Here is a 20,912-nt window from a genome sequence, read left to right on the forward strand (position 1 = left end):
AAAAGTCCACCACTAAATCATGTCCCTAAGCACCACATCTATGTGTCTTTTAAATACCTCCAGGGATGGTGACTCAACCACTTCCCTCTTTAGGTTTAGGTTCTTTGTTAACCTTTCCCAGTTCTGTTTGCAACTTGGTTTTTAATTCTTTGGAATTTATTTTCTATTTCCTTTTAGTTGGAAATTTAGAAGTTAAAAATGTTTATTACTTTAGTCAGAATATTTCAATTTATAAAGAGAAATCATAGCATATGCAACACCTTTGGCAAATAGATGTTATGTGCAAAACCCTTTAAATAAATGAACTTAGTTTTCGCAAAACATGTCACACTCTAGTCCCAGAGAATAACTGCCTGATTAAAAGGCCACTAAAAACAATGGAAAGAGTCTCAGAAACTGCAAAGAAGTACGGATTCAGACTTCTCTCCTTTGTACATGGAACACTACAGACAGCAACTTCATAAATATTTCTACTAAAGTGTAGAACACCTGCCAATCTGCCTGTAGATTTGCTTTAAACTATCATTTCCAGCATGCAATCCAGGCCATCCAGCCTTTGGATTATCTCAGTCAACGTTAGTCTGCGTTGTAGGATACACTTATAAGATTGAGACACATGGAGCACTTCCTGGACCTGGAGCCAAACGGCACAGATGTAGTAAGGCGAGGTCCCTCTACAGCACATAGACTGCATCTTCACTACCCACCACTGGGCTTTGGGACTCCCTGGTGCTCCATGTGCTACACGCTGTGGTCATAAGATTCTGTGTGTGTGTGTGTGTGTTTGAGCTCACAGCTTCAGAAATACTGTGATGGTTATGTTATAGCCCACAAACGGTAGAGAGATTAAAAGAGACTGAAGGTCAGTGTTATCTGACTCAGATGGTACACACGAACCTGCAGGTATGGGTAGAGCAGTGTTGTAGGACAGAGCGTGTCAAATCTGGGGCACTTTTGTCCATCTTGTCTTTTAGGGGTGGTTCCTGGAGTGAACTATTCGCAAACTGTGCTCCAGCGCTGTCTTAGAGAAAGCAGTTCAGAACAGGGCCAAAGAGGAAGGCAGCAGTTAAAAATCATGGCAGACCAGAGGCCTAGCACTTGGTCCAGCTCCCCAGTCCTCTTTTATTGAGCAGTATTGACAGACCCAGGGCAGCTAGACAACCCAGAGTTGCAATATACTACCTCCTTTTATCAATTCCAGCTGTGGTCACAGCCAGCTCACTCCTCTCTTTAGAGCCAGAAAAAAGTGAGCCTAAAGTAGCATTTTTTTTCTTAAAAACTAAAATGTGTTCACTTAAATGCAAGGCATGGTTTTGTTTATTTAAATGTACTATTTGCCCACGCAGTCTGTAAATACTGGAGGTCAAAAACAACAAAAACAACTTGGTGCTTCTTCACAACAAAATCTCTTTGTTTCATTTGACACCATCTTTTTCTAAAACTGGAGTCTGAGAAAATTATAAGTCTGTACATTAGGAAACAAAATAATTATCTGTCTGTTTTCCAAGGCAATAGTCCAAGTCCCACATGGCTAATAATGAAACATTTAGCACATTAGACAGTTGAATCATTATCTCACAAAAATCATGGTCTAATGGTGTTATTTACTATACACATAAATAACTAGAGAAAAAAAGGTCACCAAATTATTGGCATTTCATAATTAAGAATTACCAGTTCAAAACTAAAATCCCTAGAAGTGAATCCACTCTATGGATGAGGTTCTCTGCTGTCCAAAACACAACGCTGATCACATCAAGTACTCTGAATTCAAATGAAATTTATAATCATCACTTGGTTGAATGACACGTTACCTCAGAAGGTTGTAATATTGAACAACTCAAGACTTTAACTCAAATCCTAATGCAGAGAAGCAAATAAAACCTGATCAAACATATACTGAGACTGGCTATTCACATGTTTAAAGTTACATATATGATTAAGTGATCTTCTGATTCTGATCAGTAAGAAGGACCAAATTAACACAAATTAAAATAGATGTCTTTTGTATTTACATTAATGTCATTTTAATGGGTTGGGCTTTTCAGCCTGCTCTACACAGCTATTTAGGAAGTTCATTAATAATTAGCAGACTTGACCACTTCTGACTGTGGGAGAAAGACACCATAATGTGGGAAGAGAAAGCTGGAGGATGGCCGTCTGTTTAATGTTCAGATAATTAAGAGTGTTGGACAGATGTGTATCTGCTTGATTTATTCCTTCTTTTGAAGTCTTCAAGTAAATTATGGTTAATGTAAACCAGTTTTAACAGCAAAAAATGTATTTCCTTTCAGAAAATGTGAAGCAATAATCTATTGTTCTAGTGCTGGAGTGCCGAATGAAACTAAGTGGTAACGATTTTGGAAAACACAGTATTGAGGGACAAAACTCCCCATAGTAGAGAATTTAATTGTGGCCTTTTTAAACTTTTATACATTGGTTATATTATTTTTGATTCTCAGAAATAAAAATAAAATATTATGTTCTAGCCTTGAAATCAATAGTTTAATTCACATTGTTTCCAGTGTGCTAGATTTCACCAAGAGTTCCTTTTTAATCTCATATTCTTACTTATTTACAAGATGGGGACTGGAAAAGATAGAATACTGCTCCCTTTTCTCTTGGTTGTCAGTCAAAATTTAAAGAAATGTTATGAACTAGAAAAGTTCTGCAAAGTTTTAGTGACTTAAAATTCTGAGAGAACTTAGAAGACAAGCTACAAAAGGACATTTTGCCTTCAGCAAGGATTTCACTTAACTTTTTCTTTTCTTGAGCGAAGCATACCAGATTCTCATGCTCCGCCAAAATTTACAAACACTCATATTCTTCCACAACAATGAAACCTGTTTCTTAGCACCACCTTCAAGCAGCTGCCACAGCTCTTAGAGGACACTACACTTCTCCCCGTTATTCAATCCTCCTGGGGAAGGCAACCAGCTGTGAGACATACTCCTGGCCACCTGCTGCCCCAGCCAGCTGTTTCGATTGTACGCTGCAGCTGCCACCCATGAAAGTAGCTGAAAGCCAAAAACACTCAAGCAAGTGGGAAAGCGACTGGCAGGTTGCCAGAGACAGAGGGGTGGATTAAAACTCCGGCACAAAATCTGACATAAAACCCCATGTGTGAAACACAGTAGCAAGGAGATAAACAGAGACTTTCAGCAAGCAGAAGGGCCCAAAGGGGCTCAGCAGGTTTCTTTCCCCTCAAACAACTTTTCTGCTTTGCTAGAAGCAGTTTAATAACTTCTCTTCTCACCACAGCTCCAGGGAATGGCAAAACTTGCTCCAGCTTTCTCCTCTCCCAGGAACTCTGATGGGAAAAGACTAGAATCAGAGTGAATTTCTGGAAGATTTCTAGTGATTTCTAGAAGTGGGGCAGGGTAAATGTTCCCCATGCCTCATGGACATCAGGAATTCTTGAAATAAGACTAAAATGGGATTTGAGTGGTACATGGGTCCTGTGCTGGCACTGTATGCATGTACAATTTTTAGTCTCCTTGGGAAGGGGAGTGCATTCAAAAGTACCAATGAGAAGTTGAAACACTGATGGATACAGATGGCCCAAATTCCTCAAGAATTTAAAGAGGGGAAAAGTCACACATGATAAAAAAGAACAAACAAACACAGGGCGTAAGATCAATTACCTTTTCAGTCTAAATAGCAGGATTAATGGGACAAATCTGCAGCAGATACAAGCAAAGAACAGACTGAAGCTATCCTGATTTACAACAGCTAAAGATGTGTCCCAAGAACAAATATTCTGTTTTGTCCACCTTTGCCAATTACTGTCCCATAATTTTTAAATAAAATCTTCAAATTATCACTGCTTGATGGAAAGGAGTTAACCATTTACTATCCAACATTAATATTAAAAAGGTGATGAGCTGGTACATTATTGTTGGGTAACTGCTTATCTCTGATGTGCAGGGAAATCGAGTCCATTTTAAATAACTGAGATATTATTATAAATTATATTTGTCATTAAAATAAGTTAGTGTTGTCAGTCACCACTAGTTCTGGTAACTAGTTTCTAGATTTACAATAGTGTTGTAAAACATGGAAGTTAAAATCAGTTGACTTTTCCCTTGTGGTTCTGAAATCACATCACCAGTTTTCTCAATTGCATTAGAGTCTCTTCCAAGTTTTATTTGGGGCAGGTACACTGTGCACAATGTTGTATTATTTAATAGTGAAACGGTAATGTCATTCATTACAATTAAAAATAATCTTGTTACTAAATTTGTTTTTACCAGTCTTGCTTCTTGATTGCTAATTGTGTAATGAAACAGAATACAACATTTAAGAATAAAATGTTACCTAATCACATTTCTTAAAAGAAGTTATGTAAGTGTACATGCACACGTGTTCCCCGCATTATTAAATCATTGAGCTTCTTTTTAAAATCTCTTTAGAGACAACTGGAAGAAAACCTCTGTTTTCCATTACTTTTATAAGGACTGAAATTCAATTTGTAAAGTAAAGGAAATCCTTTAATAATTAATTAAGGCTTTATTAATAAAAACTATGAAATTACTGTTAAATTTTGTAAATGGCATTTATGACTTGGGAAACTGCCTTTTAAAATACTGGAACATGAATATGAATAATTACATAACTTGAAATGTTAGGTAGAAACCAATTTACTACTGAAGAACATGGTAGAGTAACCAAAGGAAAAAAAAAAGTGTATAGTGTGATGAATACAAGAAGCAAAATTTTAAGAGATGTGTTCCATGTTTAAGTTGTCAGTTCAGATTGAAACATTTGAACAAAAAGCCTAAACAAAAGAGGTACCCCAGCTCCTTCCACTAAATTGAAAGTGTGCAAGATTCTCGCACAATTGCTTTGTGCAGCTAAACGTATATATTATACACACAAGTTCAGTCAGACTGTCTAGAACTTACAAAGTTTTGAAATTGAGAGCAGTCAGCCAGCAAATATACCATGTGAAACAGCCTCCCCACCTAAAACTAATGACCACTCAGTTTATATTAAGTGTACATAGTTCTACCATTATACCTCCAAGCATGACTACCACAGAGGTGGCTGCTGTTATTTCTGTCTGCTGTATTCGCTCACTATTTCCCCACTCTCCCAGGTTTTGCCATATTCTAAGACGTCACCATTAGGTGAATTTTTTCTCAGAAATAAGTCATCTGTTGCAGTTTATTTACAGGTTGTTTCATGAAAAAGAACTCAAATATAACACACCTGATCCACTATCACAGCATTTCTCTCTCCTGACACTATCTGCTTTTTTGTCTAAGGAGGCCCTGACAGCAAACTCTTAAGACTACCAAGTTTAAAAGGAAAGTTAGTGGATGCTAAGTGTTAGCTGGCAATGTGCTCTTCAGTTATGTTACCAAGATCCTAATGCTGACAAAATTACATCCGTTTCTATCTTGTGACTCAGTAAGACAATACTGAAAGGCAATAATGAAGAATAATGATTAGAGAAAATACATTTTTGTATTATAAAAAAGAAAAAAAACAAAGGTAAATATCTTTGAATATCTCTAGAACTGTATGTGTGTATATATGTTTTATATACATACACATATTTACACATACATACAAGCGCATGTTCATTTTGAGGTTTCATCAAAAGCTCTCCCTCTAGGAAACTAAATTTCACATTTCAGGTAGAAGATACTATTTATTTAGGGATAAATAGCAAATCACTCTTTATGCAATTAGAAATATTATTTATGGGAAGTGTCCACAATCATGTGCAACTCCAGGATATGTGTAAATCAGAAACAAGTTTAGTAACCTAGTAAACTGTTCCCTCTGCAACCAAAGCAGAAGATGATAATACAAATATTCAACAAACAGTCGCTGATATCTCCAGTTGCTAATGCACACAGGGAGAAGATGTGCTTGAAAAACAATCCACGGTTGGATGACATGAACAGGGCTACTATCAGCTGAAAGGCAGAGAATACAGTGAACACTGAGAAATATTTTATTTGATGTGGATATGTACAGTTATGCTATATATTAAGCTATATATAAAATAAATTTATTTGGTCGCATTAAATTGCACTGTGCCAGATAAGGGTATCTATTATTCAGGATGGAATATCTGCTATGTATTACCCAAGATTATAACATTAGACAGCTTGAGCAAAATTTGAGAAAAAATGGGGATCTACACAGGTGTACACTGCAAAGTAAAGAGGGAGAAGACTGCAGCTACTTAGTCATTTTTCTTCTGAGAAGAGAGTTAAAGAAAACACAGGCAAACCGATGATGTTCCCACTGTCCATTGAACTCTAGAAATAATTTCTAATTGCACAGGAAAACTACCAACTCTCTGGGCACATTTAAGAGCTCTAGACTGCACATTTTACATCCAGTATGACTTAAGTTTAATACAAGATAGTAGAAATCGCCTCAGGCACATTTCAGGCACTGTCATAAAAATGCCTTGCTAAATGTGGTTCCTCTTTGACAGATACGTTCATTAGGCATGTTATTGTTATCCTACTCATTTCAGTGAAACAAACACATTCATAATTCTGTTTTATCCTCACTAACACTTCCAGAGATCATGCAAGTATGAAAGTATGATCTATGCTCTTTCCGACCTCACACTGCATCAACCAAATGATTACATTTCAAGTTGTTGTCTTCCCTTTGCAGGGAGGAAAGCTTTTGCTTTAAGGGGTGTGAACCAGTTGAACTGTAAATGAAAGCTCAGTTCATCCATCATTACTAAACATGAAAAAAAAAAACCAAACAACCCACAACAGTTTGATTTTCAGATCACAGGGCAGTTCTTCAGATGGCAGAAAGCCACATTCTTATTCAGAGAGCCTTGAAGTAACAGCACAGCAAACAGAATAACCACCGCATGCAATAATACAATTACAGAGGTCCTTATATTGTAGAGGTAGATGGTAAATGGCAGTTACTGTCAGGACTGGTACATCTCCATAATCACAAAAAGGAACTATTGGAAGCTCTACCATCCTAAGTCAGACTGATATGCAAAGAGGTAAGAGGTACACTTTGACACACATGAGAAGTCTGACAACTTCAGGAGAGGTCAGAGAAATCACAAAAGCAGGATCCTTTATAAGTAAGCCAATGTTGCTTGGAGCTTGCAAATTTTGAGAAAGACTATTTTTGGCTCAAACCATAAAATGCAGAAAAATACAAATGGTATCTCACTTAAGTGAACAGAACTTGCCCCTCTCCCTCCCACCAGGCGCAGGATGAAGGCAGAGATACGTAGGTGTTTTACATAATTTACCCATACCCAAGTACTGAAAGGAGAACAAAGAAGGAGCATAAAAAGTTTTCTCTTGATTTTAAACAAAAAGAGAGTTTGTCACAAATAGAATCACGGATAAAATTCACTGTAACAGAAAATGACTATAGTAGTAATGGCAAATGATCTTACCAGTAAAGCTGATGGGCTACTTGGATGCTTTGAAGAGAACGATTCAGCAGGAGTTTCACTAGAGGGCTTTCAAGACTCCACTCAAACTTGAGCACCTTAACAGATAAATTAATAATAAGAATCATTTGTATGCTGGTTTTGCTGTGTTTATAACAAATTAATCAGAAAGAACACAGTGCTTAGTTTGAACAAAGCAATCCAACATATCGAGAATGTCTCAGCAATGCAATGAGAAAAGAAACTTCAGGACACAAGTGTTTGCCACCATCTATAAGACAGGTAGATATCCTGATTCTGGATATGTGAATATACAGCTTTTCTTCCCCTGCTTAAAACTATCAATGCTATATTTAAATTTTTATCTGATTACCTGGCTTAGAAAATAAACTTATTTGTGAAACAGAAGCTGTGGAAGGTGAAAGGTCACATAAGTGTCTTACTGTGTAAATGCTGTAAAGCTGTGCAGGTTCCACTGCTTCACAGCAGTGGATTACATAAATATATTCATACATGTATACATATACACATGGATACGTGTGTATATATGTGCATGCGTTTCTATAAATATATATTTAAAAACACACAAAAAATTCCGAGGATCTCTGAAACGTGGAATTGTAAGCAATCCAAATGCAGTGTTACAAAGTAAGGGGATAAAGCTTTCAAAGTGGCTGGTTCCTCCTTAACTGCAACACAGGACCTACTCAACCACAAAGCAATTGCTTTGGAAGGAGTGGGCCTGTAACTTGTAAAACATTAATTTCCAGTGAAATGCAATACACATCTATAAAAAGACAATTCTACACTCAGATTGCCCTGGTTACTCTGTGCTGACGATATTTTCCCTATTTATGTGGTATTAAGAAAACTGTGATTCGTTGCAACACCATTTTGCTTCCTTGACTGCAATGAAGCCCTGTCACCACCAGCCCCTGGTTTGGTGGTCATAGCAGAATTTCTCTTAGTTCAGATGCATATTTTATTTTTCTTTTTTACTTGAAAATATCCTCTTGTAGTATACAGAAAGGTTCAATCAGCATGCCAAACAATGACATTGTCTTGAGTGGAAAACAGTCTATAGCTCAGCCCTGTTGTTAATTCGATCATTGCACCAGCTGACCAGCCTTTCTTATTTATTCCTCTTACAATGTATCAATCAAACTGAAAGAATCAAAAGTATCTAATGAAGTTATTGATCTGGACAGAAGACTTCCTTGGCTCTCAATTTCTTCCTTACCTGAACCAGCTGTGGGAGGTATTCTAACAATTCATCATTTGACAGATTTTCTATTTGTTGGACTGCTGTTCTGCGAATATCTTGATCTGGAAAACTAGAGCAAAACAAATAGATACCATTAAGAGCTACTGAGCCACCGCAGCTCTCCTGAGCTCTCACTGATATAAAATGTTAGAAAAACAGGTTTTCTCTCAAAATGGAATAGGAAAAAAATCAATTCATTGGCTTTACTGCAACAAGAGTCAAGAAACACATAGCAGATAACTTAATTGGATTGACTGTTACAGTGCCATGCAGGGAAAAAAACCCAAACCTGGTCCTCAAATACCTTTTTTAATTTGAGCTGTCATATGTTATAATTTCCTTTATATGCACTGAAATATGAAGCAAATTATGGAACGTCTCTTGCTGCTCCTACTTACCTCAAATAGGAAATTTCTGTACCATGGGAACTTTCAATAGTCACTTGAAGACTTTTTTTGTTCTGAGCAACACAAAATCTTGACATTTCCCACACAAAAGGGGTTCATTTCAGAAAATTTATTCCAATGTCAGCTCTTCTGGTTTAGTATCATAACACAACAAAGTTTTTTTTTTTTAAACAGAAGTAATTTTGAAATGGAAAACATTTTCTTTTTAGTTTTTCTAAAGGAAAATTTAGTAAAAAAGTCAACACCTTCCCCCAAAAAGGCTCCAAGTCAGTGAAACATCCATTTCTGATGGGAAAATGTTTGAGTAGTCAGCATAAGCTGTATTCTCAACAAATTCTGGTTGAAATCAGAGTGACTGTAGACTAATATAGATTTTGTGATGGAGCTCTAACCGTAAAAATTATAAAAGAGGAAAACACAGTGTAGCAGCAATGATAAAACAGGGAAAGAAGGCTGGATAATATAGCCAGTCAAAACATTTTTCTTTAAAAAAGAAAAAGAATGAAATTTTGCTGTAACCTGACTGATCAAAACTGACTCTTAACATTTTTTCTCTTTTCAGAGAAAAAAAAAATATACAGTGTTTCTTTTAATATTTGAAAGCTGAAAATAATCTTTTAAGGACTTCTTTTGAAAAAATAAAATAGAAAAATAAGCTCCCCCTGTTCATGTCTTGCATTTGTGACATTAATTGTGATACACAGAAAATTTATTGCACACAGAAGTTGCCTAGCTTGGTTCAGTTGGCTCTTCTGCTACTGTCCCACTTTCACAAGGAAAGGAACAGATGTGCTCTTCTGTGTATGTCTGCTGCATGGTGTCACCCTTAACTATCTTGCAGGTTGTCCATTGCCATCCCAAGATTCTTTTCTGTCTTCTCCTGAAGCAAAATGGAAATGTTCATACAGCTCTTTGAGTCACCAGAGCTGTGAGAGCGGTCATCTCTGCCAAAGGGGCAAAAATGTCTTCAAACAGCACCACAGTCAATTAGATATTGTTCAAAAGAGCTGCTGGGCTTTGATCCAGTTCTCTGAGGGCAAGTACCTGCTCCACAAAATGCAATGAATCCCTCCCCTCTGAACTGATATGGCTATTAGGCTCTTTTGAAAATCTCTGATTGGGCAGTCTAGGCATACATAAAAATGATAAGTAAAGGACACAGATTATCCTGTCATTTCATCCTGGAGAAAGTCCTTTGAAATCAGAACCATAATGTATGGCAGAAGGTCCCACGGGGCCACCAGTATTACTGCTTTATGAGCTCAACACAAAAACAGACTGATCTTTTCCCAGCTTCCCATCCAGCATCTTTTCCCAACAATATACCCACTAGAAAAATAAACAAATGAAACACAGGAGACAGCACCACATTTGCAGCAATGCCTGATCATTGCTCTCAAGAAAGAAAGAGAAAAGTGCTCAGAAGTTTAATGGCACCTGCAGCTCTAAACTTGAGCTTTTAAGTTCAACAAAACAAGCTGAAGCAAAACAGTATGTATATTTTGATCATTGAATTAACTACAAGCTATCAAATAAAAATTGAATATTTTGAAAAATAAAGTCTAACAGTTGGACCTACTTGAAAGGCCTGGCTTCTGTGCTGCAATCAGCTGCCACCTGTAGCATTTTCAAAACCTCTTTTGACAATGTGTCTCAGGTCTGATTTTATTATTTTGTTTGTCTGTTATGGTACATATTTAATGATGTTTTCAATACAGTTCATAACTGTATAATGCTGAGAGGGCCTTGATGAGGAGAGAGGGAATACATTATAAATAAATTATCATGATAGCCCCAAATTAGCTGATTTTGCAAGGATTATTTATTTATTTATTTATTCTAGGCAACCTATTAGGAATATTAAGTTGTTACTTTAATATTCACATGGCTATTTAGAACAAAACATATTTGAAAGAGGACTGCGTATTAAAAAAATGAATCCCTTTCATATCATCCTATCTTCTAATTATGCAATTGCTCCAAAGGCTTGTGTGCCAAGCATGTGCAGATAATATGGAAATTAGTCTTCCCTTTTCCCTCCTCGCCTCGTTCAACAGGTTACTGAACAGTGAAATACGCTCTATATAGGCACCAACTCAAGTAGAAAAATGTTATTACTTAGTTACTGCTTGTCCTTACTAGCAGCCAGCATTTGAATATATGCAATGTTATGATGAGAGAAACTCTCATATTCTTTGCCAGCTAAACAAAGAATTATAAAATTATTTTAATCCCTACCTTTCCAGAAAATGCCGTAGCTAACATTTAATTTGCTTAGAATTAATTTAATTAAGTCAGTCAAAACTGGGACTATATGTAAGTTAGCAAAAGTATCTATGGAAGATGTGATTAGAATAATGATGAGCTCAAGTGCATAGGCACTGTGGTGAAAAATCTACAGGTTAGTTTGTTTCAGGAAACATGGCTCTTGTCACCCTTCTTGAATGAGATTTTGGTAATTTGTTGGTCTGTGTTACTAAACTGATTTCCTTCAGCTTGTAAATCTCGAGGTCAGCTTGAGGCTGAGCTGAATCTTTTTGAAAGAACAGGCAGTTAACACATTCTCTTAACTACCTGACAATTTACTAAGCCCCAGATGTATTATCCATTGCTCTCTTGAATTTCAGGGTCTTTCAGGGCCGCAGATACAACAGAAAAATATTTAATTGTATTTCTTTTGCCCCTTACATTTGTGTTTGAGCAAACATTTAACATCCTCAGAAACACGAGAACTACAGCAAATACTTATGAACACAACTCGTATTACATTGTGCTTATGCTACTCATGCTTATATACATCAGCTTATTTGCTAAAAGCCAATAACAGGGTAAGGTCTAGAAGCAGATCTGAGTAAAAAAATCTTACCCTTCACTTGCCTGGAAACTATGCCGTCTTGTAGTCTGGTAATTAATTAGGGCTAGAGGGGTTTTTCCAGTGAATACTCTTCCAAACTTTTGAGTGTTGCATTAAATCTGATTTCAGTAATCCATAAATTAGTTTTGATTAGAGGACATAATTAATTGATTTTTTGGCTCTGCGACTCAATGCAAGAGAAATCACTTCAGGCCTAAGAAAAACAGCTTCAAAGTTTGGATATTAGTGATAGCTGATTTCCAGGGCATGCTACAATGAATATGTAATTATTTACACATACTGAAAACTCTGGAAGTAGAGAAGTGAGACGACTGTATCACAACAAATTAAATATTCTAGTCTTTAAGGTTACTTTCCTAAGAAAGAGGAGCTCATCTGTACCACAGGTCATCTATATCAGGTCAGTTTTGTAAAGGATTTGAACCATAGATTATCAGATTCCTGACATGTGTCCTCTGATAATGGCTTCAGAGAGGCAGGAGATTCAGGCAGTTCTCTTCCCTAGCTGTTTTTTATGGTTGTCACCAAAATCTCTGAGAATTTAGCTAGAACAAAAGCAACTTAAAACAAAAACCTTTAACAACGCTTGTATGACTCTTTCTTTGCGTAGTTTCAAAACGCTAATTTTCACCCAGGTTTCCAATTACTTTGAGTTGTATTTCTTTTCTCGACAAACAACTTATTGGTCAATAAATAATTAAGTGAATAGAGCTATGGTGTTCCTCATTCATTTGCCTAACTGCATTGTAACATATTGTAGCTTTCTTCTTTTGGCTGATTTTATTTGTCCTCTCTTCGGGTAATTAGTACTCCACAACAGAGATTATGACAGAGATTTTCCAGGTTTACATACTCAGAGACACTACTGAAAAATAAACAATACATAAATTATAGTTGTTGAGTCTAGTCCTTAGCAATAGGTCACACTACGCAGGACTTCAATTTTCCCTTTCACAGCTTGTTTTGCAACTGGATTCTCCTTAAGTTGTAAAACTCATTTCCTTTGACTCATTTCCTGTTGGAGCGAGTCCATAGGAGGGCCACGAAGATGATCAGAGGGCTGAAGCACCTCTCCTATGAAGACAGGCTGAGAGAGTTGGGGCTCTTCAGCCTGGAGAAGAGAAGGCTCCCGGGAGACTTCACAGCAGCCTTCCAGTACCTGAAGGGGGCCTACAGGAAAGTGGGAGAGGGGCTTTTTACAAGGGCAAGTAGTGACAGGACGAGGGGGAATGGTTTTAAACTGAAAGAGGGGAGATTTAGATTACATATTAGGAAGAAATTCTTTACTGTGAGGGTGGTGAGACACTGAACAGGTTGCCCAGAGAAGTTGTGGCTGCCCCCTCCCTGGCAGTGTTTAAGGCCAGGTTGGATGGGGCTTTGAGCAACCTGGTCTAGTGGAAAGGTGTCCCTGCCTGTGGCAGGGGGGTTGGAACTAGATGATCTTTAAGGTCCCTTCCAACCCAAACCATTCTATGATTCTACGTTATTTAACCTCAACACCCACTTTGCTATTTTGTTCTTCCCTCCCTGCATGATGCCAATGATTGACAGCCAGCTGTTTTATAACTTGTGTCTAAGTAGCTGTAGATTGTTAGGTCTCCCTTGAGACTTTAAGATGGTATTTGTAAAAGTTGAATTTTGAGCTGTATAAGCGTAGATTGCAATTTGCTTTAGAAGGAAGAACAACTTACAGTCTTTGATTCTTTTCGCATAGATAGCCAGTAGGGAGCTATTTGTCTAGCTGTACCTTTCAGCTAAACCAAATTCAAACAGAAAACTAAGCCCAGCTGAGGCATCCTGTGGATTTGTGAAATTCTCTTGAGATTTTAGCATTTGCCAGTGGTGACTTGATTGTAAATGAGAAACAGATGTGCATTTCATTTTTAACAGTTTTATTATCCTAATTTTATTGCACTGTCTCAACCCTATGCTGGAAGATATTTGTGAGATAAACGGAACTGTACAGTTCACTACATTTGCTAGCATGTGAAGATCTCTGTAGAGAACTGAGTGGCCTTTCATGAGCCATCTTTGAAGTCAGAGGCTTATAACATGCCACATATTTCTGCAATTCCCTTCACATTTTAAGTTCTGTTGCATTTTCAAAAAAGAAAGACTCTGGTCCCAAGAAATGCATGTTATTAAGTCTGGTAGAAACAAGGAAGGCTGAGCTAGGAAATATATTGGAATGAAGATAACAATTCAAAACAAAAAAACCCTCTAAGTAGTAAAGGATGTCCTGTCACTGACAGGTGCAACTGGGCCAGGAGAGAAAGTATTCAAGAACTGTTTAAAAGAATAGACAGATAAGTTTTAGGTGGCAGTTTTAGTATTTTAAAAGTAATTACACAGGAAGAGAGAAGAAACTTAAAGAATAATAATGAAGGAATTCCTTTAGTTTTAGCACACAGATAACATTAGTAGGGCTATTTGCTTTCTCATTTTTTTCATTCCTCTGAGGGCTTCTAAAGAAAACTGTGTGAGTGTATGAAAATTAGAAAATGGCAAGGACTAAAAGAAAGTAGAGAAAGATAAATACTGTCAGTAAAAAGGACACTGGATTTTCAAAATTTTCAGTTAAAAAAGAGTAATATATTCACTCTTCATTGTGATAAGACATGCGAACCCCCTCTATCCCCCCCACACTGCAAAGCTCATGGCCAGATACACTAGCTATTGCTTTGGCTGATTGACTGGCAGATGGATCCGTAGAATTTACCCACAGAAAATATACTTTAAGTAACAGTTACATAGATTTTCTACAAGAAATGACTAAACCAAATAGTAATAAGTTTAAGACATTACGGAGACCATATGGTGACCCATATCCTAGGAGAGAACAAGATAGGAAGAACTTAACAAAAGACAGTTTTCCATTTGAAACCTGTATGATCTAGAAGATTCTTCCTATCCCAGAGGCAAACTTAGTTCTCTATTACATTAATACAAAAGAACAAAACATGGAAAATGATTATTTACAGATTTAGCGTCCTGATTAGATTGCACATTCATGTACAGAAAGCATGCCATATCCTACATAGTTATCCATTGCTAGTTGCTTTACTATAGCTGTCTGTTGTAGTACCTTCATATTTATTGCCAAGAAAGCTAAAAATCATTACAGGCAGTGAAAAAAAAAGGAATTAATCACATTATGATGATTAAAATGAAAAGCTGTCTATTCTTAACAATGCATACATCTCCACATAAGTTATCACTAAATTTCATGTACGTTACTACAAAGCAGTTTTAAAGCTTTATCAGTAGTGTGTTCTGTACATCAAAGTATCAAATTAACTGTAGACTGTAGCTTTGTTCTTATCGTATTTCTTTGCATAAGACTGTGTTTGCTCTCCACATTGATATACATCTACAGCCTTTTAAACCAAGTAAGATGCAAACAGGTCAGATACGCCCTACCTGTATCTGTTTGATAAATACTCTGCTGGGCATTCTGCTTTGGACTCTCAGGGAACAGTTTAAATTCTGCTTTTATTAAAACAAAGACAATTTGATTCTACAATTCTAAATAAATTTGGCTTTCAAGGGTGTAAGAACAAAATCTGGCTTCAAGCTATCATATTTTATCATAACTATTGGTTAGAAAGTGAGTTTTACATATATTGGTATATATCCTAACCTCTGAATCTTAATAGATAATCTGCTACATAATGTGAAAGTCAACAATAACATTGTGAGAGTCAAAGGCTGAGGGATGCTATACCGAGAAGGGCATCTTCTCTGGTCAAGGAGAGAGGTAAGAGGTATCTTCCCTTGCTCTGCCTGCTCCAAACAGGGGATTAAGTAAGGTAGTATAAAAACCCCGTGACACCTTAATGTCTGATCACAAAATCCTCTACATTGGTACATGTTTTTAAAGGAATGTCCTTTTCTGTGCACTTTCCCTGACAGAGCTAGAATTTAGCAGGAAGTTGCCAGGAAAAATTGTTATGCCTACCAGGAAGATTATTTCTTCACCTCCAGTTGCAGCCATGCACGATACTGGAAAATGACGTACCTACTTTGGTTGCTGTTCTCTTATTCTAGCTCAGTTTCCTGATTCCTAGCCATGATATTTCACTGCAAGTGCCCTCACAGGGCTAGATGTGCCCAAAAAACAAGGTTGGATCACACACTCTGATATTTGGGTTAATAAATATATTTTGGCTTTCATTTTCAATAATTTGAATAGCAAAATAACCCAATAAAAATTTCTAAGTGTGGTTGCTCTATACATACACAAAACATTGGCATGTTAGCAACACATCATAAATGATGGCATTTCTATCGCTGCCTTTTGATTCTGTCATCCAGAAAATTCTCTGAATAAACAAGTGTACTGGTGTCATTTCCTTGGCTAGTGTGCCATGCAAAGTAGATACAGTTGTAGAAAGCTTTAACTCCCCTAAAGCTTGGCTTTTTACCAAACTCAGTAAGTGAAGTTAATGGTAAAATGCACAGGGCACCAATAAGCAGTGCTGAGTAGGAGGGACCAGCTCTGTATCTTCTGCCTTAGGGAAAATTTCATTTTTCAGGCAATGGCTTATAATCACCCTTCCCTGAAATTAGAGGTAAAACTAAGAGTGTAAAATCTTATTCTACACTTCGCCCTGCCACCCTCTGCATCCCATCATTATTAAGTAAAGAAACATGCATTGTTTTTTAAATTGTTTTTTTAAGTGTTGGCTTCTGGGGCTTTAAGAACCAATGCACTTGCTGTGAGTACTGGATGCAAGGTTGCTACTGAATTTATCTGTGAAATGTACCATGATTGTGTTTCCAATTTATGAAAGTTCTTCCTTTCCACTGCATAAATGAGTATGTTATCATTTGGCTGCCTTGAGATGCACCTGCAAAGTGGAAGAGCATAAGCAGGAGAGACACGCTCAAAGAACAAGGAACATCTACTAAATTGTATGTTTAACTGTGTAGTGAACAAAACAATTTAAAGTTTTAGGAAGCTGCAAAGAGCGTTCTAACTCGGATATGTGATAACAGGGCTTGATCTGATGGGCCATGATACCTCTCCCTAAGCTCTGTGATGCTGTCTTCTAACCCAGGCAATGAGGTAGCGCCTTCAATGATTTTTATTTCTTTACCCTTGTAAATGTAAGCTTGAGCTTAATCATCAGGACAGATGCTGCTTTTTTGCTCTGAGAAGAAGGATAATTTAGAGCCCCTAGCCCAAGGCTTGCAAAAGTGACTACTGATTTTGAGTACCCTCTCTAAACTGTATGAAGAGTAAGCACATTCCTGCAGGAGGAATTCAGGTTCTGTTTAAGACTCTGCAAACTGAAGTTCCAGCAAAGGAAGCATTCAAAATTCAGACTGATTGGAAACTCTTGGTCTCTTTTATGTTATTGCTAACAACGTGGCAAATGTCGAAATGATACAGCATAGAGCTGAACTGCGGATCTCCTTGCTACAGGATGTTCTGAAAGCTGAACATTTCTGTGGAATCAATTCTTATTTGGAAAAAATCATCTAAGAAAAATGCAAGAGGGCTCGTAAACGAAAAAAATTCTGTCTCAGGAAGCCTCTGACCTGCAGATTATTGGAAGCTGGGAGAGTGGCACAGTGTCATTATGTTTGGCCCATTTTCATTGCCTTCCCTAGGTATCTGTTGTTGGTCACCATTGGAGGCAGGACGCACTAGACTGATTTTTGGTCTGATTTAGTGCAGCTAGCTACTGCCTTCTTGCGTTATGTTAACAATCAGATCAGCTATCTAGACAAAGATCAGCTCGAATTTATTTTACTTACCTATGATTTAATAGCGATGGTAACACAAGTCCTTAAAATAGACATGAATATATAAAGAACATTTCTTTTATATTCTGCTCATGTTTTATATGAACATGGATCTTTCAGCTACGTCTCAGTAATAACAAGAAATCAGAGAGCTGTTTTGTGGATAATAGAAGTGAGGAACTGAGTTGATGAATTGTCAGCATGAAACAGAATACAGGATAGAGTTGAATGAACCTTCAAAAGAAGCTGTTACGGAGCCTACAATCCAAAGTCAGTGAAGGTAATGGTGAAGGAAAGTTGGACCCTGTCAAGTGCTACTTTACTTTTCAAAATGATTGAAATCTGAGAAAAAGAGAACCAAGAGAAGAAACCTCAGAAATCCATGTATATGGAAAGTACTCCTCTCCTTCAACCCACTCTCTCAATTTACATATATGTGTCTCTCAGCAGTTAAATCATGTGACCTAGACATCTCTGAAACTACACATCTTTAAAGAAATTTAATCCTCCTGTTTCTGAAGATTAGCTTCCCAGTTGTTCATGCACCTGCAAAATATTATGGATATGTGAAGGATGATAGAAATTTTTTTTAAAGAGGATTTGTACTGTGATCCAGAACTTCTTTCTGTAGTGTTAGCATGAAGCAAAAAAACCAGATTGATATTATCCTTTGTGAGAAAGAAACTAAAGGGACAAACCAGCTAAGATCCTGATCAGAAATAGTTGTTCTTTGGCATTACTGCAGGTGCCAGCCACTCCCAACAGTGGCACCAGGAGAGACAAAGTGATGACATCTTCCTGTCTTTTTATGCCAGCAATCTTTGTGGTAGCCAGAATGAACAGAGTGTACACTATATCCACTACACATTGAGAAGCTCTGTGACAGGCTGAGTCATATTAAATATCCTGTGAAGCACCTGACAGGACTGATGTTCTGCACCACACCCTGATTCAGAGCTGCATCTTCAAAGAACCACCAAGCTCTTCATTTGCATAAATGCCACCCATACACACAAACAAAATTTGACAAAAGGTCTGATCTGAAACCCTGGCATGGTCTGACAAACCACCTCAAAAAGTCTTGCTACTCTGGGGCGTGGAAGACAACACACTGCCCATATACCCCTTGTTACATGGTTCTTTTATAAATTAGAAATTGATTCTAATAATTTAATAATGATAAATTAGGCAACGATAATACACTCCAGAACCTGACCTTTGAGGATCTTTGCTTCCATCATTCCCACTAAAAGTAAAAAAGACATGTATGCAAACATGTGAAACTGCTAATAGTTCCGATATAAACCTGAGACGGGTATTCTTAGGAAATCTCATCCAGAGGGACATTACAGTCGCTAGTCAGTTTTATATTATTAAATAACTATTTTTAATAATGTGGAGGTGAGTGTATACAGTCTTTTCTCAAGTAAAGCTTTAGGTGAGGTATTTTTTTCTAAAGGTACAACATGCAACTGAGATTGCAAAGCTGGTGCAGCTCGTGCTTACCCAGACAAGCAAGGGCTTGATAAATCAAATTTGCTCAACCATTTCATCTGCACATTTAACATTTTCACAGGTAGATCGCTTAACGCAAAATACCTCCCAAGCTTTTGGAGGAAACAACTGCTGACACAGACTCTGTCCCCTGACATCTGCTATTACATCATAGGTAAGACTATCTCCAACATCAAGAAAGCCTTCCAACAAACAACTAGCTCCCAGTGTAAGAAGTGGGGGTGGAACATAAGGCATCACAACAGAATTTATTTAGCGTGGGGAACTGACTTCAAAGTTTCACCCTATCTACTTCAGAAAGATGTGCCACAGGTGGGATTGTACATATTTACATGGTATCATAATCTGGAAGCATATTTCAGCATATTTCAGTCCTCCTTATCTCCCACTAGTCACTTCATGTCTGTACAGTAGTCTGAAGCTATGGAGAGTGAAGTTATGATCAACTGTTACCAGAGACTGACTGAATCTGTTCTAGAGAATGACATACTCCTTTCATTATCCTGAGAAATAGAAAACCTTCTTAGCCATGAAGGCAGGGCTGGCACATTCAACTTGAGGTCATCACAAGAGTTGCAACTGTATCTTCACTTTGACACAGGGACTGAACTGAAAGCACAGTCAGTGAACCAAAGCATGATACAGTGCTGAGCAAACTGAAGTGCTGAATTAATCAGCCCATGGTCATTCTGTTTATTGTTATTTTCCGACTTGGTTAATTTTCCCTTACCTGAAAGTCAGAAGCCCAAGTGCCTCCAGAGGGTTAGAAAACCTCCATCTCTTCAACACGCCATACATTTCTGATACAGTTGTTCGATCCCAACTGGGTGCACTGCCCAGTACCAGAGGAAGGGAGCAATTTTGATTATTGCAGTAGTAACGATAAAACCATAAGATTCTTCTCTGTTGCTCTGAGAGTCTGGAAGAGAAGATTAGAAATTCAGTTTGAAATTAAAACCACCTGGAGCTTTATGTAGCAACAAACTTTATTGTACAGAGGGGCCGAGTCACACAGTACACTGCTTTTCAGCTAAATATGTGTTTTCCTTTGGGTAGGATATCATTTTCTGCAGACCAGCTTTTATAAGAAAAGCGATACTTATACTCGGGATCTGTCAGCCTTGGGCCATATAAAAATGACGTGTCAAAAGACACACGTATATGGTTATTTCACTTCCCAAGCACTCTCATTTTTCTTCTCCACTGTCTTTGTTGTTGGTGTTGGTTGGTTGGCTGGTTGTTTTTACTGGGTTTTTCTGACAGAGACAAAGAAGGTGCAGTTATCAGATAAATTATTGTTACATCCATCTGCTGCACATCATCTCTAACTAACTACTGTAACAACTAGACACGCAACACTGCTAGCCATAGCTTTCATTCCTGCCCTTGCTTTGACTGTTCAATGCAGGTGTGTCTATTTTTAGTGTATTTGCATTTAAAATGGAGCTTAGGCACATCCATGCACATACATAAGAACATGAGCACGTGAGCGCACATACACACACACACACAGTGTGATTATCCCTAGCACCGGTATGAGTTTGGAAAAGGGACAGAAAGCTCCCAGCAACTTCTACATCTGTTCACAAGGCCTAGCATGCCGTGCTTCACTGTACTCACAAAAAAGGATGCAATACAAAATTTGTCATAGAGATATTCGATATCTACATGACATATGGATAAAACGGTCAGTCA

General features: G+C 37.5%; 1 protein-coding gene across 1 annotated transcript in view; it reads right to left on the minus strand.

Moving 5' to 3' along the window:
- Positions 1-20,912, minus strand: part of PIK3C2G (phosphatidylinositol-4-phosphate 3-kinase catalytic subunit type 2 gamma) — a 208,728-nt gene that overhangs the window by 106,679 nt on the left and 81,137 nt on the right. Inside the window, exons 15-17 of the mRNA XM_068401615.1 lie at positions 19,948-20,136; positions 8,646-8,739; positions 7,409-7,503 (exon numbers count right to left, since the gene is read on the minus strand). Coding sequence (XP_068257716.1) covers positions 7,409-7,503; positions 8,646-8,739; positions 19,948-20,136 — 378 coding nt within the window. The remainder of the gene's footprint in view (positions 1-7,408; positions 7,504-8,645; positions 8,740-19,947; positions 20,137-20,912) is intronic.

Source organism: Nyctibius grandis, chromosome 5 (genome assembly GCF_013368605.1).
Source record: "Nyctibius grandis isolate bNycGra1 chromosome 5, bNycGra1.pri, whole genome shotgun sequence".
Lineage (NCBI taxonomy): Eukaryota > Metazoa > Chordata > Aves > Nyctibiiformes > Nyctibiidae > Nyctibius > Nyctibius grandis.